Source organism: Bos indicus x Bos taurus, chromosome 5 (genome assembly GCF_003369695.1).
Source record: "Bos indicus x Bos taurus breed Angus x Brahman F1 hybrid chromosome 5, Bos_hybrid_MaternalHap_v2.0, whole genome shotgun sequence".
Lineage (NCBI taxonomy): Eukaryota > Metazoa > Chordata > Mammalia > Artiodactyla > Bovidae > Bos > Bos indicus x Bos taurus.
The window spans coordinates 31,799,913-31,823,914 of record NC_040080.1 but is presented as its reverse complement, the minus strand read 5'-3'; the positions used below and the strand labels follow the sequence as shown (position 1 = coordinate 31,823,914).

Genomic DNA, 24,002 nt, shown 5'->3' with positions numbered 1-24,002 from the left:
CGAAGAATTGATGCTTTTGAACTGTGGTGTTGGAGAAGACTCTTGAGAGTCCCTTGGACTGCAAGGAGATCCAACCAGTTCATTTTAAAGGAGATCAGTCCTGGGTGTTCATTGGAAGGACTGATGCTGAAGCTGAAACTCTAGTACTTTGGCCACCTCATGCAAAGAGTTGACTCATTGGAAAAGACCCTCATACTGGGAGGGATTGGAGGCAGGAGGAGAAGGGGAAGGCAGAGGATGAGATGGCTGGATGGCATCACCGACTCAATGGACATGAGTTTGGGTGGACTCCGGGAGTTGATGATGGACAGGGAGGCCTAGTATGTTGTGATTCATGGGGTCGCAAAGAGTTGGACATGACTGAGTGACTGAACTGAACTGAGCTGAACTGATATTTTAGGGAATATTTCAAGGATGCCCGGTTTGATCTCAGGTACTTAGGCCTCCAAAAGTTTGTCCTTAAATTAAAGACCTCAGAGTCTGAAATTGGATCTCTCTATGAACAGACTGTTTAGGGTGATTGAGCAAAGATTTAGCAAATTCAGCCCTTTCCTTTTCTGATTTTCCAAAATGACCTTAAGAACACCTAAATTACCATCAATTAAGGTAAAGAATGATGCATGCAGCTGACTAAAATATATGTTGAAAAATTTTTATGTTTTCACAGTATTGGTGTCAGATTATGCTGCACCTAAAACACTTCCTAAGGAGTACATATTGGAAAAGAAGAGACAGAACACTCCTTATTTGGAAGATGACACTATTACTATCTAGAGAGTTCAAACAGTTGGTATGAAAGAATCAACTAGGAAGTTCAGCAGAGCATTTACATTAGACATGTAATACAAAAGCTAGTAACTTTCTCTCCACCAATTAAAAAATTATGTGAAAATTACATTTAACCTATAATAACAGCAAAAACTATGAAAACAGAGATAAGCCTGCTATGAAGAAAAGTGATTCAACTATCCTAAAAATCCAGGAAATCATAAAAATCCTGTGTGTGTGTGTGTGTATACTTTCCTTATCAGATACCTAAGAAATACTATGAAATTAAAACACTCTGGTAAGATTACAGAAAACAAGTTGATGAAAAGAATGAAATTGAGAACTCAAAAACACCAGTTTATCTTGACTCAGTAATAATGGGAAAGTTTTTTCAGTAAAGGGTGTTGGGGCAATTAACTATAAAATACACAGCAAATTCACATGTGATAAAGGAGGCCATCTAATAACAAAACTATAAAATAAAATGTAAAAGAGTAATTTTAGAAAACATGGGAAGTGTCTTTATAAGACACAGAACTCAAAAACAATAAGAAAAAAAGCCAACAGAAATGGCTTTAGAATTTTAAATTTCTATTGAGGTAAAAGCATCATATTTAAAATATAATATATTCTTTGGGAGAAAAACTGGCAACTCATGTAAAGAAAGAGGATAAACAGCCATGATATGTAAAGAGCATCTAAAAATCAATAAGGAAGGTAAACAATCCAGTTGAAAAGCATGCAAAGAATATGAGGAAGCAATTAAAATTATTAGCGGGATAGCTAAAGAGTTTTTAAGTACTATTCAGCCTTTAAAAAGAAATAGATTTGTATAGAGTGGCATGGGAAGATTTACAATCCATCTTATTCAGTAAAACAAAGCAAGCAAATGGACAAATGAGGTTTAGAGTTTATGTTTATGCTATTTATATAAAATAGTTTGTGCTATTTGTTTAAAAATCCCATAATATATTAATAAATAGGTAGATAAGTAAATAACTGACCACTGGTTAAGCAGATAGGTAGAAAGATGGATAAATATGCTAAACAATGGGAAGTGAGTGAAATTGAAGGAGTGACGAATTGCTTACAACGAAAATGTTTGTATATTACTTTTGGAACTAATTATGTAACTTAATATAAAATTAATGTGTTGTTGCCTTATTACCAATGTTTTATTTGAGCTAAAACATTTTCCTTTCAAACTACCTTCTTAATAGCATATCCCTCCAACTTTGGAATCTCTAACTCGGTCAACACTGCTCTGCGTGTCTGCAATTGGCATGATTTCTTATGCTACCCCTGTGTTCCTGGTTGCACTTGTGCCTCTTGGGGTCGCCTTTTATTTTATCCAGAAATACTTCCGAGTGGCCTCTAAGTAAGTAAAGCACTGCTCTGTTCATCTTCAAAAGCCTATATATTTGATTGACTGTGATTCAGATTTGTTATAGTGTTTTGGTGGCTCAGATGGTAAAGAATCTGCCTGCAGTGCAGAAGACCTGGGTTCTATCCCTAGGTCAGGAAGATCTCCTGTAGAAGGGCATGGCTACCCATTCCAGTATTGTTGCCTGGAGACTCCCACGGACAGAGGAGCCTGGCAGGCTATAGTCCATGGGGTCACAAAGAGTTGGGCATGGCTGAGTGACTAACACTTTCACTTTTCTCCAGATAAGGTATGGAATTTGGAAAAGAAACTTAATTTAACTTAATGAAACCTATCCTGATATTATGTTTCATTTAGCGAGATATTTTGCTTCCATGGCTTCCCTGATAGCTTAGTTGGTAAAGAATCTGCCTGCAATGCAGGAGACCCCAGTTCAATTCCTGGGTTGGGAAGATCCCTTGAAGAAGGGATATACTACTCACTCCAGTGTTCTTGGGCTTCCCTTGTGGCTCAGCTGGTAAAGAATCCGCCTGCAATGCAGGAGAGCTGGGCTCAATCCCTGGGTTGGGAAGATCCCCTGGAGAAGGGAAAAGGCTACCCACTCCAGTATTCTAGCCTAGAGAGTTCCATGGACTGTATAGTCCATGGGGTCACAAAGAGTCAGACACAACTGAGCAACTGTCACTTTAATTTTGCTTCTGTAATTGGTTGTCTGAGCCTTTACATAGTACTAGACATATGTGAACAAGCTGATTGATCTGGTTGAGTTTTAAGTCCACAGACTATGCCCAATTTTTCATTCCATGATCCTTTCTCTGAACATGGCAGTGACAGAAAATTTTATGAAACCAAAGATAGTCCCAAAGGATAAGTAATTTAATATTATGTTCTGCAAGTGGGGAAATAAAAATATTTTCAAATGAGTAAAATGCACTCTGTAAAAGATTAGTAGAAGTAAAAAAAGTTAAAGGGATAAATCAGAGTGATAACTATAAAAGTAGAGAATCTTGAATGTCTGGTAAGAGTACTGTAACATTAAGAGGTTGGAAATTTCCAGATTGGGTTATTTAACATGCCCATGAATATCCAGCCAAATAAAAGATAGCCGTGAATTTTAAATTCTTCTGCTAATATAAGATTTATCATTTGCTGAGATGTTGAATAATTAAGTGAAATATAATACTAGTTGTTTCGAAATTTCCAGTTTAACTTTGAAGTTCTGCCTTAATAGTATTGTAAATTTTATATCATTGCAGTAATCTCTTTATTTCAACAAACACTTATTAGGCATTTAGTGTCTTGTAAATAACTGCACAAGCCATGTGGCAGAGGAAGAGATCAACATGGCAAGAAGCAGTTCTCAAGAAATTTACAGTTTCTTGGGAAGATAAAACATAAATAAGATAACCCTTATATGTGGATTAAGTGCTGGAATAGGAAGCCAGACATAGTGTTTATTCAGTAAAATGAAAAGATTTAATAGGACTTGAGTGCAGGGAGAATAAAAAAATTATATATATATATTAGTTAACAGGAAAAAGCAGGATTAAGATTTGGAATCTCTGGATTATACCTGCAAATTTTTTTTTCTTGCTACATTTCATTATTCATTCAATTTAGAGACAGGCTGATTTACCATTAATCTCTATAGTCTTGTCTTTTCCAGAATGTTACATGATTGGAATCATATAGTATGTGGTCTTGTCAGATTAGCTACTTTCTCTTAGAAATAAGCACTTAAGATTCATCTGTGTCTTTTCATGGCTTCAAAGCACATTCATAAAATAGAATATTATGAAAATAATTTATCATTGAATAATATTCTATTTTCTGAATTGCCGTATTTTGTTTATCCATTTACCTATTGAAGGACATCTTAGTTGCTTCTAGTTTGGGGTTATAAATATTATGAATGTGTGTGTGCTTACATGCTCAGTTGTGTCTGAATACATGCTCAGTTGTGTCTGACTCTTTGCAAGCCCTTGGATTGTAGCCCTCCAGGCTTTCTGCCTATGAAATTTTCCAGGAAGGAATGCCAGAGTGGGTTGCCATTTCCACCTCAAGGTTATCTTCCCCACCCAGGGATCAAACCCACATCTCCAGAGTCTCCTGCATTGGCAGGTGGATTCTTTACCACTGAGCCACCAGGGAAGCCATTACTATTATGAATAAAACTACTGTAAATATTTGTATGGAGATTTTTGTGTGGACGTAGGTTTTAAAATTAGTTGGGTAAATGCATAGGAGCATGATTATTTGATAGTATGGTAAAACTGCTTAGTTTTATGAAAAACTGAAAAATTGTCTTCCAAAATAGTTGTTTATTTGTAATATTTCTGGGAAAAAAAAAGTTGTTTCTCCCTTGGGGCTATGAATTAGGATCCTTCAAATGTTAGGAACATATGTTAAACCTAGAGTAATTTTTGATCTCTAGCCCCTTCTTTTGCTCATAGAAAATTCAGACCAGAAGGAAGAGACTAGCCATTACATTTGCTCTTTCATTTCTTCTGGTATTACTGTTGATGTTGCTTGCTGAAGGGGCAGAAAAGCTCAGTCACTTCCTTTCTGCTGGCTGTTTCCAAATCTCTTCTTGCCTTCTCACCAGTGATATTCAACAGTCAGGTTTTACTTCAGACTCATGCTCATGTGGGCCTGTTTTCATCCCTGGGCAATAGAAATTGCATACAGAGGCCAAGCAAATAACCCTAGTTCTTTACAGATTTTAATTGCTAAGTCTTTTCATTATAGTAGATTATTAAAATATGGAAGGGATGGTCATTTTTAAAGAATGAACTTTGATAATGGATTATAAACCATTTTTATTTGAAATTCTCTAGTCATTTGCAAATAGGACCACATGATATTAAATCTCACCCATAAAAAGAAACCTCTAGATGCTGAGGTTCTAAATAAAACACTCATATTGAAAATCTTGAGCAATTTAACACACTATTTTGTAAACACCGAAGGGAATTAAAGTGGGGGACTTATTGTTGTTCAGTCACTCAGTCATGTCAGACTTTTTGCCACCCCATGGACTGCAGCACGCCAGTTCTTCCCTGTCCTTCACTGTCTCCCAGAGTTTGCTCAGATTCATGTCCATTGAGTTGATGATGCCATCTAACCATTTCATACTCTGCCACCCTACTCTCCTCCTGCCCTCAATCTTTCCTAGCATCAGACAGGAAATGCCATTGAATTTCGAATATCTAACATCAAAGACCCATGTGTGGCTAGCTCTGTAAGTAAGCTTTCCTATTTACAGGAGAATAAAGTCAAGCTGTACCCTCACCTTTCTGGTTTCATAAAACACTGTCCTATAAAAAGAGGTTCCTCCTTCCTCATCTTTTCCCCTTCATGTCAGACCTCAATGTAGTGACCACCTGTTGCTTGTGTCAAATTTACAAATAGCCACTGAGTTTTCTGTTTAACAATCGCAGACTCTTTACATTCCTTCATATTCATCCTCCTCTTCACCCCTCTCCTTCCCTCCCCTCATTGAGTTTCTGAAGTGAGAAATTCATTTTAGAAACTCACAAAAGGACTTTGCCTTTGGTCATGGGAGAACCCAGGCAGTCCCCAAAGATCTAAGATTATTTAACAGTTGAAGATTATGTAACAATATAATCAGTTCGATTGACTGACAGGTGAATATCAGCACTGCTACTCTTGATTCCCTCCACCCCAAAAACCTAAGAAAGACAGAAAAAAGGCTGAAAAGAAAAATAAAAGCATGTTTTGAAACGTATGATAGAACTGTTAGCCTTCTAGAAAGGCTAGCTTGTGTGATTTACAAACTTGTCTAGAGTGTGCATCTTTATAGAAAGGGTCTAATTCAGGCATTTGTCCACCAGCCATTCACTGAGCACTTTATTGACCTAAAAATATATATTGACACTTGGAGGACCAGTGAATGCCAGTTCTATTTAGGGAGGAACTCAATCTCATTGTAGCTGAAGCCAAACTCATTATCTGTCTCTTCTGGTGTCTTTATTCTCTGTCTCCCATCCTGGTAAATAGCACTGTCATCTTCCAAGTCTGCTAAGTAACAAACAAGCCATATTTGACTCCCCTCTCTTTTTAAATTTATTTTATTTTTAATTGAAGTATAATTTACAATGTTGTGTTTCAAGTGTACAGCAAAGTCGTGTCAGACTCTTTGTGACCCTATGGACTGAAGCCTACTGGGCTTCAATGTCCATGGGATTCTCCAGGCAAGAACTCTGGAGTGGGTTGCCATGCCCTCCTCCAAGGGATCTTCCTCACCCAGGGATAGAACCCATGTCTCTTATGTCTCCTGCATTGGCAGGCAGATTCTTTACTGCTAGCACCACCTGAGGGGAAGCCCATGCATGTACATGTATATGCATACACTTTTTCAGATTCTTTTCCACTATAGGTTATTATGACACATTGAATATAGTTCCCTGTGCTATACAGTAGGTCCTTGCTGTTTACCAGTCTATATAGTAATGTATATATGCTAATCCCAGATTCCTAACTTCTCTCTTCCCAATCACCTTTGGTAGCCATAAGTTTGTCTTCTGTGTCTGTGTGGTTCTCTCTTATTCACTCTGCTACAATGAGTTGATTATAGCAGTTTAGAAGGCTACTTCTAATAAGCTATCTCACAATCTCCCCCTATATTAAATTGTGCCAGCATCACACCTAATTCAGAATTTTTAAAAAGTTCTGATAAACTGTCCTTACTCATTCTCTTCCATCCTTTACACTGTCTCCAAATTACGTTGCTTTAAGCAAGCTCTGGTCATTTTATTTCTAGTCCTCAGTGATTTTTCCCAGCCCATTCAGGATCTTCTACAGTCTAGCCCCTCCCCCCATTGCTTGTCCAGCCTTTTCCCATGACAACATCCCCAAAGGACTCTGGTCACTAGCCAGATTGAATTCGCCAGTTCTTTAGTCCTCTGTACTCGCTCTGGTTTGTTCCCTTAGCTGGAATGCACTTCTTGTCTGTTTGGTTGAAGCACACTGCTCATGCTTAAGGTTTGGCCTAAGTAACACCTGCTCAAAGAAAACATTTCCCATCTCCTACATTAATTGCTCCTTCCTATGTGTTCCCATAAAAGTTTACTTTAACTGTGATACAAAATTGATGTTTTTGTACAACACATAACATTCAGCCTGGACCCATGTTTATTATGTAATATTTATTTTTCTCTTCCTCTTTAGATTATAAGCTGTTGGATTTTTTTGTTGAATGTTGGAGGAAAATATGTGGGTTGGCCAAAATTTTGTTCATATTTTTCCAAAAGATGTGATGGGAAAATCCAAATGAACCTTTTGGCCAACCCAGTAGTTACTCTGACAAAAAATAACCTTAATTTAGAATGAACAAAGCTCCCAGATCAGACAGTAAAGAATCTGCCTGCAGTGCAGGATACTCGGGTTCGATCCGTGGGTTGGAAAGATCCCCTGGAGAAGGGAATAGCAACCCACTCCAGTATTCTTGCCTGGAGAATTCCAGGGACATATGAACCTGGCAAGCTACAGTCCTTGGTGTCTCAGAGTTGGAAACGACTGAGTGACTAACACACACACACAGTATTCTTTGAGTTTGAATGAGTGTAAAGTTTATTTTTGTACTTGTCTCTGTCCTAGGGACCTCCAGGAACTTGATGACAGTACCCAGCTCCCTCTGCTTTGCCACTTCTCAGAAACTGCTGAAGGACTCACCACCATTCGGGCATTTAGGTAAGTAAACATATTATCATTTTGTTGATTAGACAGTTACATCATCAACAAATATTTGCCTACAAATAACTGATCATTGCTCCCATTTTCCGATGCCCACTGTGTGTGTGCCTGTGTTCTAAACTAGTAGTAAGAAAAACATGACAAAAAACGATCACAGAGGGCTTCCCATGTGGCTCACTGGTAAAGAATCCGCCTGCCAGTGCAAGAGATTCGGGTTCAATCCCTGGGTCAGGAAGATCCCCTGGAGAAGGAAATGACAACCTGCTTCAGTATTGTTGCCTGGGAAATCCCATGGACAGAAGAGTCTGGTGGACTACAGTCTACGAAGTTGCAAGAAGAGTTGGACATGGCTTAGTGACTAGACAACAACAACAAATGATCATAGAGTTTAGTTATTTGAAATTTTAACAAGAATAAAGAAAGAATTCAGCATCATGTCGGGTAGATACCACCTGTGTGATTTAGACTAGGCTTTTGAATTCCCTAACCTCATCTGTGAAATAGGGAAAACCATTTTGCTTTTTAGGGTAATTGGACTAATTGATATAATGCATGTAAAACATTAGGGTTTCCCTGGTAGCTCAGCTGAAAAGAATGCATCTGCATTGCAGGGGAACCTGGTTCAATTCATGGGTCCAGAAGATCCCCTGGAGAAGGGATAGGCTACCCACTCCAGTATTCTTGGGCTTCCCTGGTGGCTTAGATGGTAAAGAATCCATCTGCAATGCAGGAGACCTGGCTTCAATCCCTGGATTGGGAACATCCCCTGGAGAAGGAAACAGCAACTCACTCCAGTATTCTTGCCTGGAGAATCCCATGGACATAGGAGCCTAGTGGGCTATAGTCCATGGGGTTGCAAAGAGTTGGATAGGACTGAGCAACTTTCACTTTTCATATAAAGCATTGGCTTCCCCTGTGGCTCAGTGGTAAAAACTCTGCCTGCAGTGCAGAAGGTGGTGGTTCGATCCCTGGATTGAGAAGATCCCCTGGAGGAGGCAATGGCTACCCACTCCATTGTCCTTTTTGGACAATCCCATGGACAGAGGAGCCTGGCAGGCTACAGTCTGTGGGGTCACAAAGAGTTGGATGCAACTGACACACACCTAAAGCATTAACCACAGTGATTAGCAAAGAAGTAACAGAGAAGCTGACATACATGCATTAGTAATAATAATAAAAGAAATATTATTACACCAAAGTTACTTCAGACTTTAAATAGTTTTCTTCAATGTTGGTAAACATTGAAGTAATATCCCAAGATTTTCATCAAAAGAGTTTGCTTAATACTCAAAAAATTACCTTAACTCTATTAAAGGAGATCAGTCCTGGGTGTTCTTTGGAAGGACTGATGCTAAAGCTGAAACTCCAGTACTCTGGCCACCTCATGTGAAGAGTCGACTCATTGGAAAAGACTCTGATGCTGGGAGGGATTGGGGGCAGGAGGAGAGGGGACGACAGAGGATGAGATGGCTGGATGGCATCACTGACTCGATGGACGTGAGTCTGAGTGAACTCCAGGAGTTGGTGATGGACAGGGAGGCCTGGCGTGCTGCAATTTATGGGGTCGCAAGGAGTAGGACACAACTGAGCGACGGAACTGAACTGAACTGATTTTCCCTATTCAGGTAAAATCAGAAAAGGAGTTGGCATCCTTGAATGTTATATTTAATCTAGAAAATCAACTTCTTAAAGTGTTATATCTTTCTGCAGTGCTAAATGCAAACCTGTAGTGATTTCAATCAGAGATTTTTCTAACCTAAGAAATATTTCAATCACATAAATGTATATATATATAATTGAGTCAAAAGTAGAATATAAAGATACAGATTTCATAGTGGAGCATTTATATTTTTCACAGTGATGCGTTTTCCCATCAGAGTGTTTAATACCTTTTATTAGAGATGGCAGAATCATTGATTGACTCTGAATGTAGGTATTAAGATATAAGAGACCCTGATTCTGGGAAAGATTGAGGGCAGGAGGAGAACAGGATGACAGAGAATGAGATAGTTGGATGGCATCACCGACTCAATGGACATGGATTTGGGTGGACTCTGGGAGTTGGTGACAGACACAGAGGCCTGGCGTGCTGCAGTTCATGGGATCGCAAAGAGTCGGACACGACTGAGCAACTGAACTGAACTGAACTGATTAAGACATAATTTGTGTTCTAATAGTAGCCAGCAATGCCCAGTGGTAATCATAAGTACACCATGTTAAGAATTTCATTTTTTCACCAAAGTTCTTTTGAGTTAATTTATTTGAGTTTTAAACACATGGCAAGTGCTAGTCTTGCAATGGATATAGAAAGACTCCAAAGATATGGCCTTTTATTTCTACCCCAGATAAATACCACAGGGAAAATAGTTGGGATAACATGGCAGGTGGGGAAGAAGCAGTGACCTGATTCAGGCAAGCTGGCAGGTGGAACAGAAAACAGCCTCTGTCTTCTCCCTGAAGAACAAGTGAGGTCATTTACTGAGAATGATGAAGACTGGACCTTGTAAAACATCTTGAAGAAAATGAGCCTGGTCTCAAATGAAAGAGAAACTTGACTGAAAGTCAAGATTTAGATTTTTCATTTAATCATCTATTCTTCACTAGACACATGAGCAGAACTTGGCTTGACTGTTCCTAATTTTACATCAGGAAAATTCTAGGGAGCTCTAAAAAGGACAAACTATTACATGTCACCTAAGACTTGAATGAGGCTTCCCAGGTGGCTCAGTGGTAAGGAATCCACCTGCCAATGCAGGAAATGCAGGTTTATCCCTGGATCAGGAAGATTCCCCGGAGAAGGAAATGGCAACCCACTCCAGGATTCTTGCCTAGAAAATCGCATGGACAGAGGAGGCCAGTGGACTACGGTCCGTGGGTTGCAAAGGGGCAGACACGACTTAGCGACTGTTAAGAATCAAACACATGCTTTTCCATCTACTTCTTCCTGTCTTTCAGGCTAGTAAGAGTCCCCAGAGTCCTTAGCTCTCTGGAAAGTTTGTATTTACTGATTAGGCTGCTTTCCTCCCCTGCGTTCAGGGTTCATGGTGTACTCAGAGGCAGCATGAACTAACCTCAAGTAGTTTACCACCAGAGGATCACAGTTAAATTAGACTGAGATTTCAGTGACCTTTCCTACTTTTTTTTTGGTCTGACAGAATAAAGGTCTAAGAATGTTCAGAAGATGAGCTGGATGTGGATGAAAAGATACAGACTGAGTGTGTCAAAGTTTCCATTAGGAAAACAGAAGGGTTCTTGCCAAATAGAAACACACAGAAAGAATGTTCGCTGCATTTCCACCCCTCCCCTTTCACTGCTCCTTCAGACTGTTGCCAGCTCCATTTACAAACTCTTTAAGAGTGTATCTGCAACAATATCCCCAAACTAGAGGGAGAGGAAGAAGAGCCCCAGACCAAACACTTTGTCACAATGAAGTGTTGGACGTTCGTCTCAACTGGAGTCCACAGGCTTTGGTCCAAGTTTCCCCCTCACCACGTCTCTCCATCATCACAGCCCTCTAGGAAGGGGGACCCTGTCTCCAGCTCCTGGACTTGTTTTCTCATTTCTGCTCCTTAGCTCATGTTGTTCCTGATACTTCCAATGCTTTTGTCCCTCCTTGTCCACCTGAAAAATTCTGTGAACCAGTGAAGTTGCTCCGTCGTGCCCGACTCTTTGCGATCCCATGGACTGTAGCCTACCAGCCTCATCCATCCATAGAGTTTTTCAGGCAAGAGTGCTGGAGTGGGTTGCCATTTCCTTCCCCAGGGTATATTCCCAACCCAGGGGTCGAACCCAAGTCTTCCTCATTGCAGGCAGACGCTTTACCGTCTGAGTCACCAGATCAGATCAGTCGCTCAGTCATGTCCGACTCTTTGCAACCCCATGAATCACAGCACGCCAGGCCTCCCTGTCCATCACCAACTCCCAGAGTTCACCCAGACTCACGTCCATCGAGTCAGTGATGCCATCCAGCCATCTCATCTTCTGTCGTCCCCTTCTCCTCCTGCCCCCAATCCCTCCCAGCATCAGAGTCTTTTCCAATGAGTCAACTCTTCGCATGAGGTGGCCAAAGTACTGGAGTTTCAGCTTTAGCATCATTCCTTCCAAAGAAATCCCAGGGCTGATCTCCTTCAGAATGGACTGGTTGGATCTCCTTGCAGTCCAAGGGACTGTCAAGTGTCTTCTCCAACACCACAGTTCAAAAGCATCAATTCTTCGGCGCTCAGCCTTCTTCACAGTCCAACTCTCACATCCATACATGACCACAGGAAAAACCATAGCCTTGACTAGACGAACCTTTGTTGGCAAAGTAATGTCTCTGCTTTTGAATATGCTATCAGGGAAGCCCGAAAAAATTCAGCCCATTTCTTAAAACCTCATTCAGTCCATCCCAGAGATGGCTTTATCCATCCCTCCCCACCTTCCACCCTATTCCCTGCCATTCTTTTCTTCTAGCCAGTGCAAACTTTCATCTTCCTTGATAGTCACGTAGCATTTTTCACATAGGGCCATGTGATTGGCTTCTGTGTTGAGCCCTCTTTACTTGTTCATACAACAACCCCATGCTTACCTCTTTCACTAGACAATGTGCTTCTTTAGGGCAGAGCTTGTGTCTTGTTCATACATATATGTTGTAATGTCTCACTTTGAGTTCATGCTTGCTAAATGTTCCTGAATGAGTGGGTGAAAATCCACCCAATAATGCAAATACAGAATTGGATATATCTGTTCACAGTTGAAATCCACTATCTCAGTAAATCCTAAAGCTCTGTGAGTCATCCTCTGTTAATTATTCACTCTGTCCCTGGTGGCTCAGCTAGGAAAGAATTGACCTGCAATGCGGGAGACCTGGGTTCGATCCCTGGGTTGAGAAGGTCCCCTGGAGGAGGGCATGGCAACCCACTTCAGTATTCTTGCCTGGAGAATCCCCATGAACCGAGGAGCCTGGTGGGCTACAGTCCATGGAGTCGCAAAGAGTCGGACACGACTGAGTGACTAAGCTCACACATCTGTATAAGGGTCATGATGAGGGTGGTCCTGTTTCTCAGCCTGCTTGGTCCCGCCCAGTGTATTGCTATTCAGTGCAGGTCCTCCTGTGCATGGCATTTGGGTCAAGGCTACATAACCCAAAGTGAGGTAATTATTTGGCTCTGATCGTCAAACCCTTTGATTATCGTAGATCAGATGTTGCTGTCTGACTCAATTATCTGATTTTTCTGGTTTGGCATGTTGGAGTGATCGGATTGACTGGATAAATCTCAACTATGTGCTTTATATTGGCCTGTATGGATGGCTTCACGGGCCAAGTGAACACCCCACCCCAGACTTCTTCATTTTTGACATAGTGATAGTTTATTGTAAACTTTTGCAAATTGATTTGAAGATTTGGGGCGGTGGGGGCGGGGGGTACTTGGAGCAGTCTTTTATCAACTAGGAATCACCATCAGGCTGTCAGATGAAATTTGGTTATTCTCTGCAAACATAACACATAGACAGGAGGTCTCTGTAAGATAAGCCGAAGCCACAGAAAGTTGAATTTGGCACTTCCTCCAACCTTCCAATCAGTTATTTTGTTTATATGATCCAGCTTTCCATTGTTTCTGTTACCCAGGGAAAATAATTGAAAAACAAAAAGAGACTATTTTTGTGATGTAGAAAAGATTTATCAACATGGAACATGAGTTTCTATGAGAAGTAGCTCCCATGTTCAAATGGATGAAGTTTCTTTTTAAAAAATATTTGTTTCTTTTTCTGCATCAGGTTTTAGTTGTAACAGTTGGGCTTAGTTACTCTGCAGCACGCAGAATCTTAGCTCACTGCCTAGAGATTGAACCAGCATCCCCTGCACTCCCAGGCAGATTCTTAACCACCAGACCACCAAGGAAATCCTGGGATGAGGTTTTTATTAGAAGTTTCCTTTATAACAAAGGTTACACAGAATTTGGTCTGATTATGTTGATTACCAAGAATGAACTTAATTTGACCCAGTATCAGTATCTAAACTCTGTGTGTCACGTTGTTGTTTAATTGCTAAGTCATGTCCTACTCTTTGCAACCCCATGGACTGTAGCCCGCCAGGCTCCTCTGTCCATGGGATTTTCCAGGCAAGAGTACTGGATTGGCTTGCCATTGCCTTCTCCAATGCATGAAAGTGAAAAGTGAAAGTCAAGTCGCTCAGTTGTGTCCGACTCTTCGCGACCCCATGGACTGCAGCCTACCAGGCTCCTCCGCCCATGGGATTTTCCAGGCAAGAGTACTGGAGTGGGGTGCCATTGCCTTCTCCGGTGTGTGTCCTAGATCCCTGTAAATACTACACACCAAGAGTTTCTTTCATGCAATGACCATTCTTATAAATAATTTGTAACTTTGAGGTGTAAGATATCTTGCTTAACAAGGACATCTGCCGTTCCCAAGGACCCTCATCCTCGACCTCTTGCCACCTCGTTGTCCTCCTTTGATTTCCAGAAACTGAGCGAAAAGAACATTTTTAAGGTATATACTTGCCTGTTACAGACCCATAGTTTCCTGCCTTTCGTGAGTCTCTTCTAGCTCCTGCTACCAACTCCGACCATGCCTTGTGGAAAAGTAAGATATATGCAGTAAAATCTAGGTCAAGTATGTTGCATTTCTGTACAACTTCTTCTGGGTTTTGTAGGGCCCTTGAGACATAGGCCATGCCTTGTTTTCACGGTAACCATCCTTGTGTAGAAAGTTATGAAATGATCTTTAATAGGACTTTGTCATCGGAAACATTCCTTTCTGTAGCAGAGGTTGAGAAAGGAACTACTGCTCCATGCCATCTCTCAGGAAGGGTGCAGGAGAGCAGTAGCAGCTGGCCTTTATTTGCAAGTAGTCCGTTTACTAGTCATTCCATCCCACCAGTTCGTCACTGTGTTGAGTAAATAATGTAGTAGGAAGTGTGACTGTTTTTTATTATTTCTCCTGTTGTGTGGCTAACATAATATTTTTGTTTTCTGCAGGCATGAGACCAGATTTAAGCAACGAATGCTGGAACTGACAGACACTAACAACATTGCCTACTTATTCCTCTCAGCTGCCAACAGATGGCTGGAGGTCAGAACGGTACGTTCATTTCATGATTTCGAAATGGAAACCACACAGAGAAGAGGTCTGATGCAAAGAGGGAGACAGTTGTAAAAACTAGGCTTCCACTGAGGTTCAGCACTCACTCCACATTTTCTGGACTTTAGCTCAGGTTTGTTTATGGTACGGATGAAATTTGTCATGATGTTTTTAGGTAATGGCAAGACAGATAGCCCCAAAAGCAAAAATTCAGTTTGTGTTCATTAGTGGCCAGATGACATAAGTTAATGGAATAGCAAATATTTGTATAACTTCAGGTTTTTGGTTTTGTTTTTTTTTTTTCAAAATTTGACAAGTGAATAGATGTACTCACCTCTACTGAACTGGACCAGCCTGGAAGAGATGGCAGCTTTCTATTTTAAGCCAGTGGAGGGTCATGTTAGCCCAAATGTAAAAAACTGCAGTTATTCATCTGTTGCCTTCTTCTGTCCTGTATAAATAAGGAGAATGGGTATAAGCTTTGGCATTGTACATACTTGGTCCAGCAAGTTAACGAATTTATCTGGGTCCCAGTTTGCCATTTGTAAACTAGGAGTATGACCTCATGGGTGTGTTAGGTTTAAAAATAGTAATATAAGTCCTGTAGCTCACTTTTTGGCAGGTACACTCAACAAATGTCTTTTGAATAGATGGATGCATGGATGAATGAATAAATTAATGGAAATGGTACCTGCTTTGGTAAATGGTTAATAAGTCAACCACTCCTAATAAATGAAAGAGGAAATAGGTTAGATCCAAGTTCCAGAGGGAAGGAGATGTTGTTTGCAGACTGGGCTGTGTAATCTGCAGTATGAATAAGCAACTTTGGTAGAAATGATGACTTGATTGTCATCTTTTCTTAAAAAATAATTATTAGTTTGTGAAAAGGAAAAGGAAGTTTATCTGCATTATTGTTAAGAACCTCACTTCCACTGATTAAGCATCCCAGTCATATGGAGGCTCTCTTTCAAAACTCAGTGGATCAGAGAGGGCATCTGGGAATGGGGATTTGATAAAGTGAAAGGAAGGAGCCCACATTAAAATCTGAGTTGTTGATGGATGGATAACATATTGATAGAGAATCTTGGGTCCCCCTGTAAGCTGTAGTTGTCATAATTGGTCACTAATAACAGAGACTCTCCAGCACTATATTGTTTTGTGTTGTGTTATTGTGTAGAAATTATCCAGCAACATAACACAATTATATTTCACAAATTTTAAATAGATAAGAAATTTCTTCCAGATCACTGTGGGGGTTGGGAGGGGCAGGGCAGAGATTTTCCAATTACCTGTAAGTAACAGAAAGGCAGGCGAAGTGTTTAGGATTTATAACAGAAACAAACTACTATTCCTAGATCTTACCCAGACCCTAAATCCTTGCTTTAAGCTTCTGTTTGTTTGCTCAAATCTGTTTTCTCCGAGGAAAAGAAATCATATCTGAATAACAAAGCTAGTGATGAACTAGCTTAATCAGAGAATGTCCTAAAATCACAGGGGTGAAATGTCAGTAGTTTCCTTTGTGTTTGATTTTCCTGATGTTGACGATCAAGTGTGTTTCTTAGGGGCGCGTGTGTTTGCTCTGGACTTGAGGTGAGTCTGGGTTGGCTTCTGCTTCTTCTCGTTAGCACTTCCCACTGTCAGGCTGATGGACAAACGTTTAACAAGAATCTTCAAGCAAACCATATGTTCTGCTCTTGTAGCCAGAAGACAAGATATCAGAGCGTTCAGACTGCCAAGAAAGGGGAGGTCAGGAAAAATGAGAGAGAAACAGCAGCCAGATTCAGAGTGGGTTAGTTTAGCTTGCCTCATACCCTGCTACTTAACTCCCCCATTAAAGGCGGCTGGACCTACTTGAATATAAATGAATTCTAGTTCCACTTGTAGAAACCTAAAATATATATATATATATATGTATGTATGATATTTGAAAAAGGAAGGGTAGAATCTGCCATTCATTCTATTACCTTATAACACATCTGTTTTTGTGTCTTTTTTTTCTTTTCTGTGTATTATCATCTTTCCACAACTTGCTATTTGGTCTCATTACCAGATCTGTCCCTTAAAAACCAACACAAAAAAGTTATAGAGTCCTTTGCTCTATTTCTGATGAATAAATATAAAATTTGGTAAGAAACTTGCTGATTTATAGCAACATTCCAGGCATATCTGCTGATAGAATTCAAGGTCCAGAGTCTTTTGTGGATGATTTTGTCTCTTTCATCTCTCATATTTGTTTATCAATAAGTTTGCTGCTACTGCTGCTGCTAAGTCTCTTCAGTCGTGTCCAACTCTGTGCAATCCCATAGATGGCAGCCAGCCAGGCTCCTGCGTCCATGGGATTCTCCAGACAAAAGTACTGGAGTGGGTTGCCATTTCCTTCTCTCAATAAGTTTATGTGGGCCTAAAGAACCTGTCTGCAATGCAGGAGACGTAAGAGACCCTGGTACGATCCGTGGGTTGGGAAGATCCCCTGGAGGAGGGCATGGCAACCCACTCCAGTGTTTTTGCCTGGAGAATCCCATAGACAGAGGAGCCTGGTGGGATACCGTCCATGGGTTGCAAAGAGTTGGACATGACTGAGGCAACTTAGCACACACACACACACACACACACACACACAAACACTCACACACACGCATACCCTTCTAGACAATCCCAGAAATCCAACTTGAAACCAGTCAGATTTATTCTCCTATTCTGTACACTCAAAGTACAGAGTTTTCATTAGAACCAGAATATTTAGAATATTAGAACATTAGAATGTTTATTTGAATATAAATGCTATAATCCAAGAACATATGTGCCACAATAGGAGTGTTGAATAAATAGAACAGATAACTCTAACTAGGAAATAACCTTTCTCCCAATTGTACACATGTAAATGACCTCATTACTACTGTGCATCACTGGAGACACAATTTCAGTTTGAAATAAATGGATCTTGTTTCAGAAATATGAGAAATATAAGTGTTCAGATATAGGACCTTGGAGACTGGGGTGTGAACTGCTCTCTGAACCCCACAGCTGGATATTTTCTGCCTCGTAAGTCATTTACAACAAGATAAGTAATGAAAACCTCTATCTGGCCCGCTGATGCTGCATTGATCTTATCTCCAGTATCAACACAGCTGCCTCCATTCCCTATTCTTCGATATGTTAACCAGCAAATTAACAAAAATATCTGCTAATCTCAAATAATCTGGGAGCTCCCATAGCAGAAGCACAGCCAATCGGTATCAGGACGGGAGGAACCTTGGGCAGAGCTCAGAAGAGGCCAGCAGGTCTCCTGATGTGGATCTGAGGAGCTCACCAACTCAGCATATTCAAAAGCAGAGACATCAGTTTGCTGACAAAAGTCCATCTAGTCAAAGCTATGGTTTTTCCAGTAGTCATGTATGGATGTGGAAGTTCCGGACCATAAGGAAGGCTGAGCACTAAAGAATTGTGGTACTTTTGAACTGTGCTGCTGGAGAAGATTCTTGACAGTCCCTTGGACAGCAAGAAGATCAAGCCAGTCAATCCTAAAGGAAATAACTCCTGAATATTTTTTGGAAGGACTGATGCTGAAGCTGAAGCTCCAATACTTTGGCCACCTAATGCAAAGAGTCAGCTCTTTGGAAAAGACCCTGATGCTAGGAAAGATTGAGGACAGGAGTAGAAGGGAGCCACAGAAGTTGAGATGGTTGGATGGCATCACTGACTCAATGGCCATGAGTTTGAGCAGCTTGCGAGATAGTGAGGAACAGGGAAGCCTGCCACAGAAGTGCCACAGTCCATGGGATCGCAAAGAGTGGGACACAACTGATGACTGAACAGCAAAATGACCTCCATGGAGAGAAAGAGGAGAAAGCTTATCATAGTTTCCCGTGACTGTTTTTCCTTTTTTCCTCATTCTCAATTTTAGTTTTCTGGAGCAATGCCACTGAATTCTGTGGACAGACGATCTCCAAGAGAAGTAAGGGATAAAAGGATAAAAATACCTTTTTTGAATTTGGAAAGATTCCTGAGCCCCATCCAAGTTTTATTATATATATTTTTTCAATATATGGCTTTCATTTCTTTTTCTGGTCATGCTAAATAAGTGTTAAGGCAATTACAGAGGCTTCCCTGGTGGCTCAGTGGGTAAAGAATCTGCCTGCAATGCAGGAGACCTTGGTTCGATCCCTGGGTCAGGAAGATCCCCTGAAGGAGGGCATGGCAACCCACTCCAGTATTCTTGAGACTCCCCATAGATAGAGGAGCCTGGTGGGCTACAGCCCATAGGGTCTGTAGGAATCAGACATGATTGAGTGACTAACACACATAAGACAATTACAAAGTATTCCCTTTTTCTGGCTGAAGAGTGTCAGCCATGGAAGATGTAGTCTGCCCACCGTGTTCATTTCATACTTATTCTGAATTGGGGGGGGGGGTGGAATAAAGGTCACAGCACACAGGCCTCAGAAAAGGACAAGAACCTAAAAGAATAATTTGGCTGGTAGGAAAGTAGCCAGACTGTGACCACCCAGGTTGCTTTGGCAGGGGAGGGGAGTGTTTCTCCTCTGGTGCCAAGTGAAGTGGACCACAGTCATGTGCAGGGTGTCACTGCAGCCTAACCTTTGAATGATGCTTACGTTCTTTTGTTCAGCACAGCATTTTCTGTTCATCCCTCTGCACTAAACAGTTCCAGTTCTTTGGCATTGGTGTTTCCATTTGCAAAAATTGTGTAACTCTATCTAAAGGGTGTCTTTCCAAGGCTTTGTCTTGCTGTGTGGTGAAAGGATAAAAGAGAAATCACATCAAGAAGCCAAAAAAGAAAAAAAGTTTTTAGAATCAACAGGCTAAAGTGAAACTAATCTTCAGGGTGAACTTGTATGAGAGTCTATTTTGTGAAACAGTACAGAGCTGTTTTGAGTGCTTACAACTCCATTATAGACAGGTGTGTGTTCATATTGTCATGTGAAGACCCAGACACTCCGTGGAACCATAAACACCGACTTCTTGTTTTTAGACATGGATTTCTGAAGACTATGAAAAAAGGGAGAGATGGTATTCCTATTAACTACTTATAAGGTTGTTTTATGGAAAATTATTATTTTCACTATAATCCCACAAAGAGATAGAGGTCATTGAATCATTGGAAATCTGACCAGAGACCTCTCTTTTGACCTGGGGATCAAAGGCTTCCCTTCTGGAGGGGAGTGTTGAATTCCCAAACTCAATGGAAGTTTTAATTTATCACTAATACAAATGTCCTATGGTTGGGCCCTCTTTAAGAATGGAAAGTCACATGTGTAGTAGCTTCTGTTTCCTAAGCAGACTCTCTCTTTCCATTGTATCATTATGACCGAAAGTGTTTTCTTCAGTGAATTGATTGGGTAGGACATAGAAAGCCTTAATGGGAGGACATGTGCTGCTGGCATGTGAGTGAATTCAGATGATCTGCTTGTCCTTTCTTAGTGCTTTTAAGCCATTTTGTTGTTCACATGTTTGCAGTGGAAAGGAAAGGAGGTGTGGAAAGGTACAGTCACTGTATAATTCATTAAACTAAAGTTTAATGGTAAAGGAAGTGGAAATGGGCAACTAACATAAACTCTTATATTACCTAGCAATTTCACATGCCTGTTACTATTACAGTACTATTGGAAGGGAAGCTATTGGAATTTAGTTATTTTGCTATGAGATTTCTTGATAAACATGCACAAAGGGGCTTCCTCTCTTATTCAGATGAGGTAAAATTCTGATCAAATGCCTCCAAAAAATCTCCAGTTTCTTAGAAAAAAAAAAACATTATTGAGCAGGGGGTGGTAATCCAGGAATGAACTGGAAAGTATCTCATTGATATAACTAAAAGACAACACAAATAGCACTTTAAAAAAAAAAAGAAAATGATAAAAAATACTTTTATGAAAAATGAAATAACTTTGTTTTAGATACTAAACTGCAGACCTGTGCCTGTGCACTAAGTTGCTTCAGTCGTGTCCGATTCTTCATGACCCTGTGGACCGTAGCCCACCAGACTCCCTCTGTTCAAGGGATTCTCCAGGCAAGAATACTGGAGTGCGTTGCCATGCCCTCCTCTCAGGGGATCTTCCTGACCTACGAATTGAACCTGAGTCTCTAATGTCTCCTGCATTGGCAGGCAGGTTCTTTACCACTATTGCCACAAACGGCAGACATACTGGTTTTTAAATTCTTACTTCTATTTGAATTTACTAGATTGTGGAATTTGGCAATGGATTCATTCCCTGAAAAATCTGCTCTATTATTACTTCAAAAAGCTATGCCTTGGGCACTTACCTGGCAGTCCAGTGGTTTAACACTCCACCTTAACATTTCAGGGAGTGCTGATTCCTTAAATAGGTTGAATGTAGGGGTGAATTGGGGGGTTGAGGAGGAAGAGTAGCTTAAGTGGTTTGCCCACCGCTTTGATGGTGCTGTGTGCAGGGATCATACACAGTACCATGCTTCTGTTCCTGGCACCTTAGAAATGGCAGTGGATTTCCAGCCTTTTTGTATCTTATTGTAAGTCATGACCCCAGTGGCGCGTGTGTGCCGTTATTTTTAGTCCCTTTCAGTTTCTTTGTACTCTCTTGCTGAAGGATTCGTTTGTTCAGGTTCAGGCACTGCAGTAAAGGGTCCCAGGTCCCAGTTTATCTGACCGAAGACAGGAAGACCAGCATGATTGGAGCACGGTGAAGGAGTAGAAACGGAATCTCAGATAAGGGCAGAGGAGGCAAGGTCTAGAACCCAGACTTTGCATCATCTGCGGCTTTGTAATTCATCAGTCTGAATTTATTGCAAGTGCAATAAGAAGGCATTGATATTCTAAACAGGGAAGTTATATATACCTTTAAAAGACCATTGAATGAATGGAAAGATGGATGAATGCATGAGGCCCTTCTGAGGTCATCTGGGAGGAAGTGGAGAATAGAAACTAATAAAAACATATATTGTTTCAAGCCCTTGAAGCAGGGGTCCCCAAACTTTCTGACACCAGGGACCAGTTTCATGGAAAGCAATTTTTCCATGAACCAGGGAACGGGGGGGGGGGGGGGGGTGGTTTAGGGATGATTCAAGCGCATTACATTTACTCTGCACTCTATTTCTATTATTATTACATCAGGTCCACCTCATATTATCAGCCTTAAAATACTGGAAATTGGGGCCCCCTGTCTTAAACTGTATGTTGCCCACAGTAATTTCTCAGACACAGACTGGAATATTTCTTTGTATCATGCTGGGAGCATCTTGCTGGAAGTATCTCCTAGTGCTAACTTACTTTCTGAGACTTATCACATAAACTCTTTATGAGTCTCTTTAGAAAAGCTAATATTGGGAATAACAAATTTATAGCATAATGTTAAAAGTATTAACTTTAACAAGAGAGTGGGAAGGAAAAATTCATATTGTCGTAAATATTTTAGAAGTATTTAGGGGAACACATTGGTATTTATAATATATAAAAAAGCAGCCCAGGCTGGTTAGATTCTACATTCATATAGTTGTTGCTTCAAATAAAGGGGGGTCTGATTGGTGACAAGCTGTTAATAAATGAATACACTGGATACAACGGAAGGAGCTATCAAAGGAATATTTACTAACTCTATGGAATTTACTGCCTCGAGGGATTAAATCTCATGATTTCTTTCTTTATTCTTTGTAAAGACCATGGGAATCATGACAGAATTAAATTTTAGTGCCTGTTTTAACCTTTGATGTTTTATGATGCACATAAGCTTTTAAGCTTGCTTCAAACATTTGAAAATCATCCAGAAGGGAAAAGGACATCCTGTTACATGGAGGTGGGAAAATCTAACTGATTTTTTTTATTATTCCTTTCAAAATCCCTGTAAATTAGGTACTATTTCTATTTTCCAAAGAAGAAACTGAGTTTCAAAGAAGAAACTGACTCATCTAAATGTATTAGCTGGTAATTGACAAAGGCATCATTTGAACCCAGACCTGTAATTCCAAGGCTGGGATCATTGATTGCTCCCCAACAAGTTGATCTTTGGTGCTAATTTAAAAATTGCAGAGGGACTTCCCTGGCTGTCCAGTGGTTAAGACCTCACCTTCTAGTGCAGGAGGTATGGGTTCCATCCCTGTTCAGGGAACTAAGATCCCACGTGACTCGTAGTTAAAAAACCAAAACATAAAAGGCAAGTGATATTGTAAAAAGTTTAATAAAGACTTTTAAAATGGTCCACATCAAAAAAGAAATCTTTAAAGAAAATAGAAATAAATAAATAAAAGAAAATAGATGCTGGGATGCACACATGTGAGCTGATTTGAGAAACCATTCTTGATTTCAGCATGTTAACCACTCTTTTATGGTCATTAAAGTCTTCTCACCTAATTACTAGTTTTTTTTTAAGGTATCAGAGGTGTATCTTGCTAGAGAAGATCATCACCAGTAAGATGAGACTTGAGATAATTCTAGAAAGTGTTCATGCCTGAAATTTGACCTGCTTCTGGCATATGTGACACATCAGCCTGACAAATTTTAATGATTCTATTGACTATGGGCAATTCCATTAACATTTTGTTAACATTTATATTACCTTTAAGAAATAAATAAAAAGTAAACACATAAAATTTATATAATGTTTTATAATTTAAAAATCCTGCTGCATGTTTTATGCCTGGCATTTTTTATTCGATGTAAAATGATGACCATTTTTCATTATTAAAATGTTTAAAACATTATTTTTAATCACAGCAAAATATACAATACCATCACATGTCTGTATGATGATTTATTTATTCATTCTATGCTTCCCTGGTATAGGTATTCTAGGGCTTCCCTGGTAGCTCATCTGGTAAAGAATCTGCCTGCAATTCAGGAGACCTGGGTCTGATCCCTGGGTTGGGAAGATCCCCTGGAGAAGGGAAAGTCTACCTACTCCAGTATTCTGGCCTAAGGAATTCCATGGGCTGTATAGTACATGGGATCTAAAAGAGTCGGACACAACTGAGCAACTTTCACATAGTAGGAAAATTTCCTTTTTGTTTTCCAATTTTTTCCAATAATAACAGCACTGAAATAAATCTCCTGATATTCAAATCTAAAAAA

At 40.2% G+C, this 24,002-nt stretch overlaps 1 protein-coding gene across 6 annotated transcripts in view; it reads left to right on the top strand.

Annotated features, from left to right (window-relative positions):
* Window positions 1–24,002, top strand: part of ABCC9 (ATP binding cassette subfamily C member 9) — a 157,874-nt gene that overhangs the window by 107,411 nt on the left and 26,461 nt on the right. For all 6 annotated transcript variants that reach the window (XM_027541510.1, XM_027541508.1, XM_027541509.1 and 3 more), the window contains 3 exons: window positions 1,989–2,146; window positions 7,772–7,864; window positions 14,845–14,947. In XM_027541510.1, the coding sequence (XP_027397311.1) occupies window positions 1,989–2,146; window positions 7,772–7,864; window positions 14,845–14,947 (354 nt within the window). The remainder of the gene's footprint in view (window positions 1–1,988; window positions 2,147–7,771; window positions 7,865–14,844; window positions 14,948–24,002) is intronic.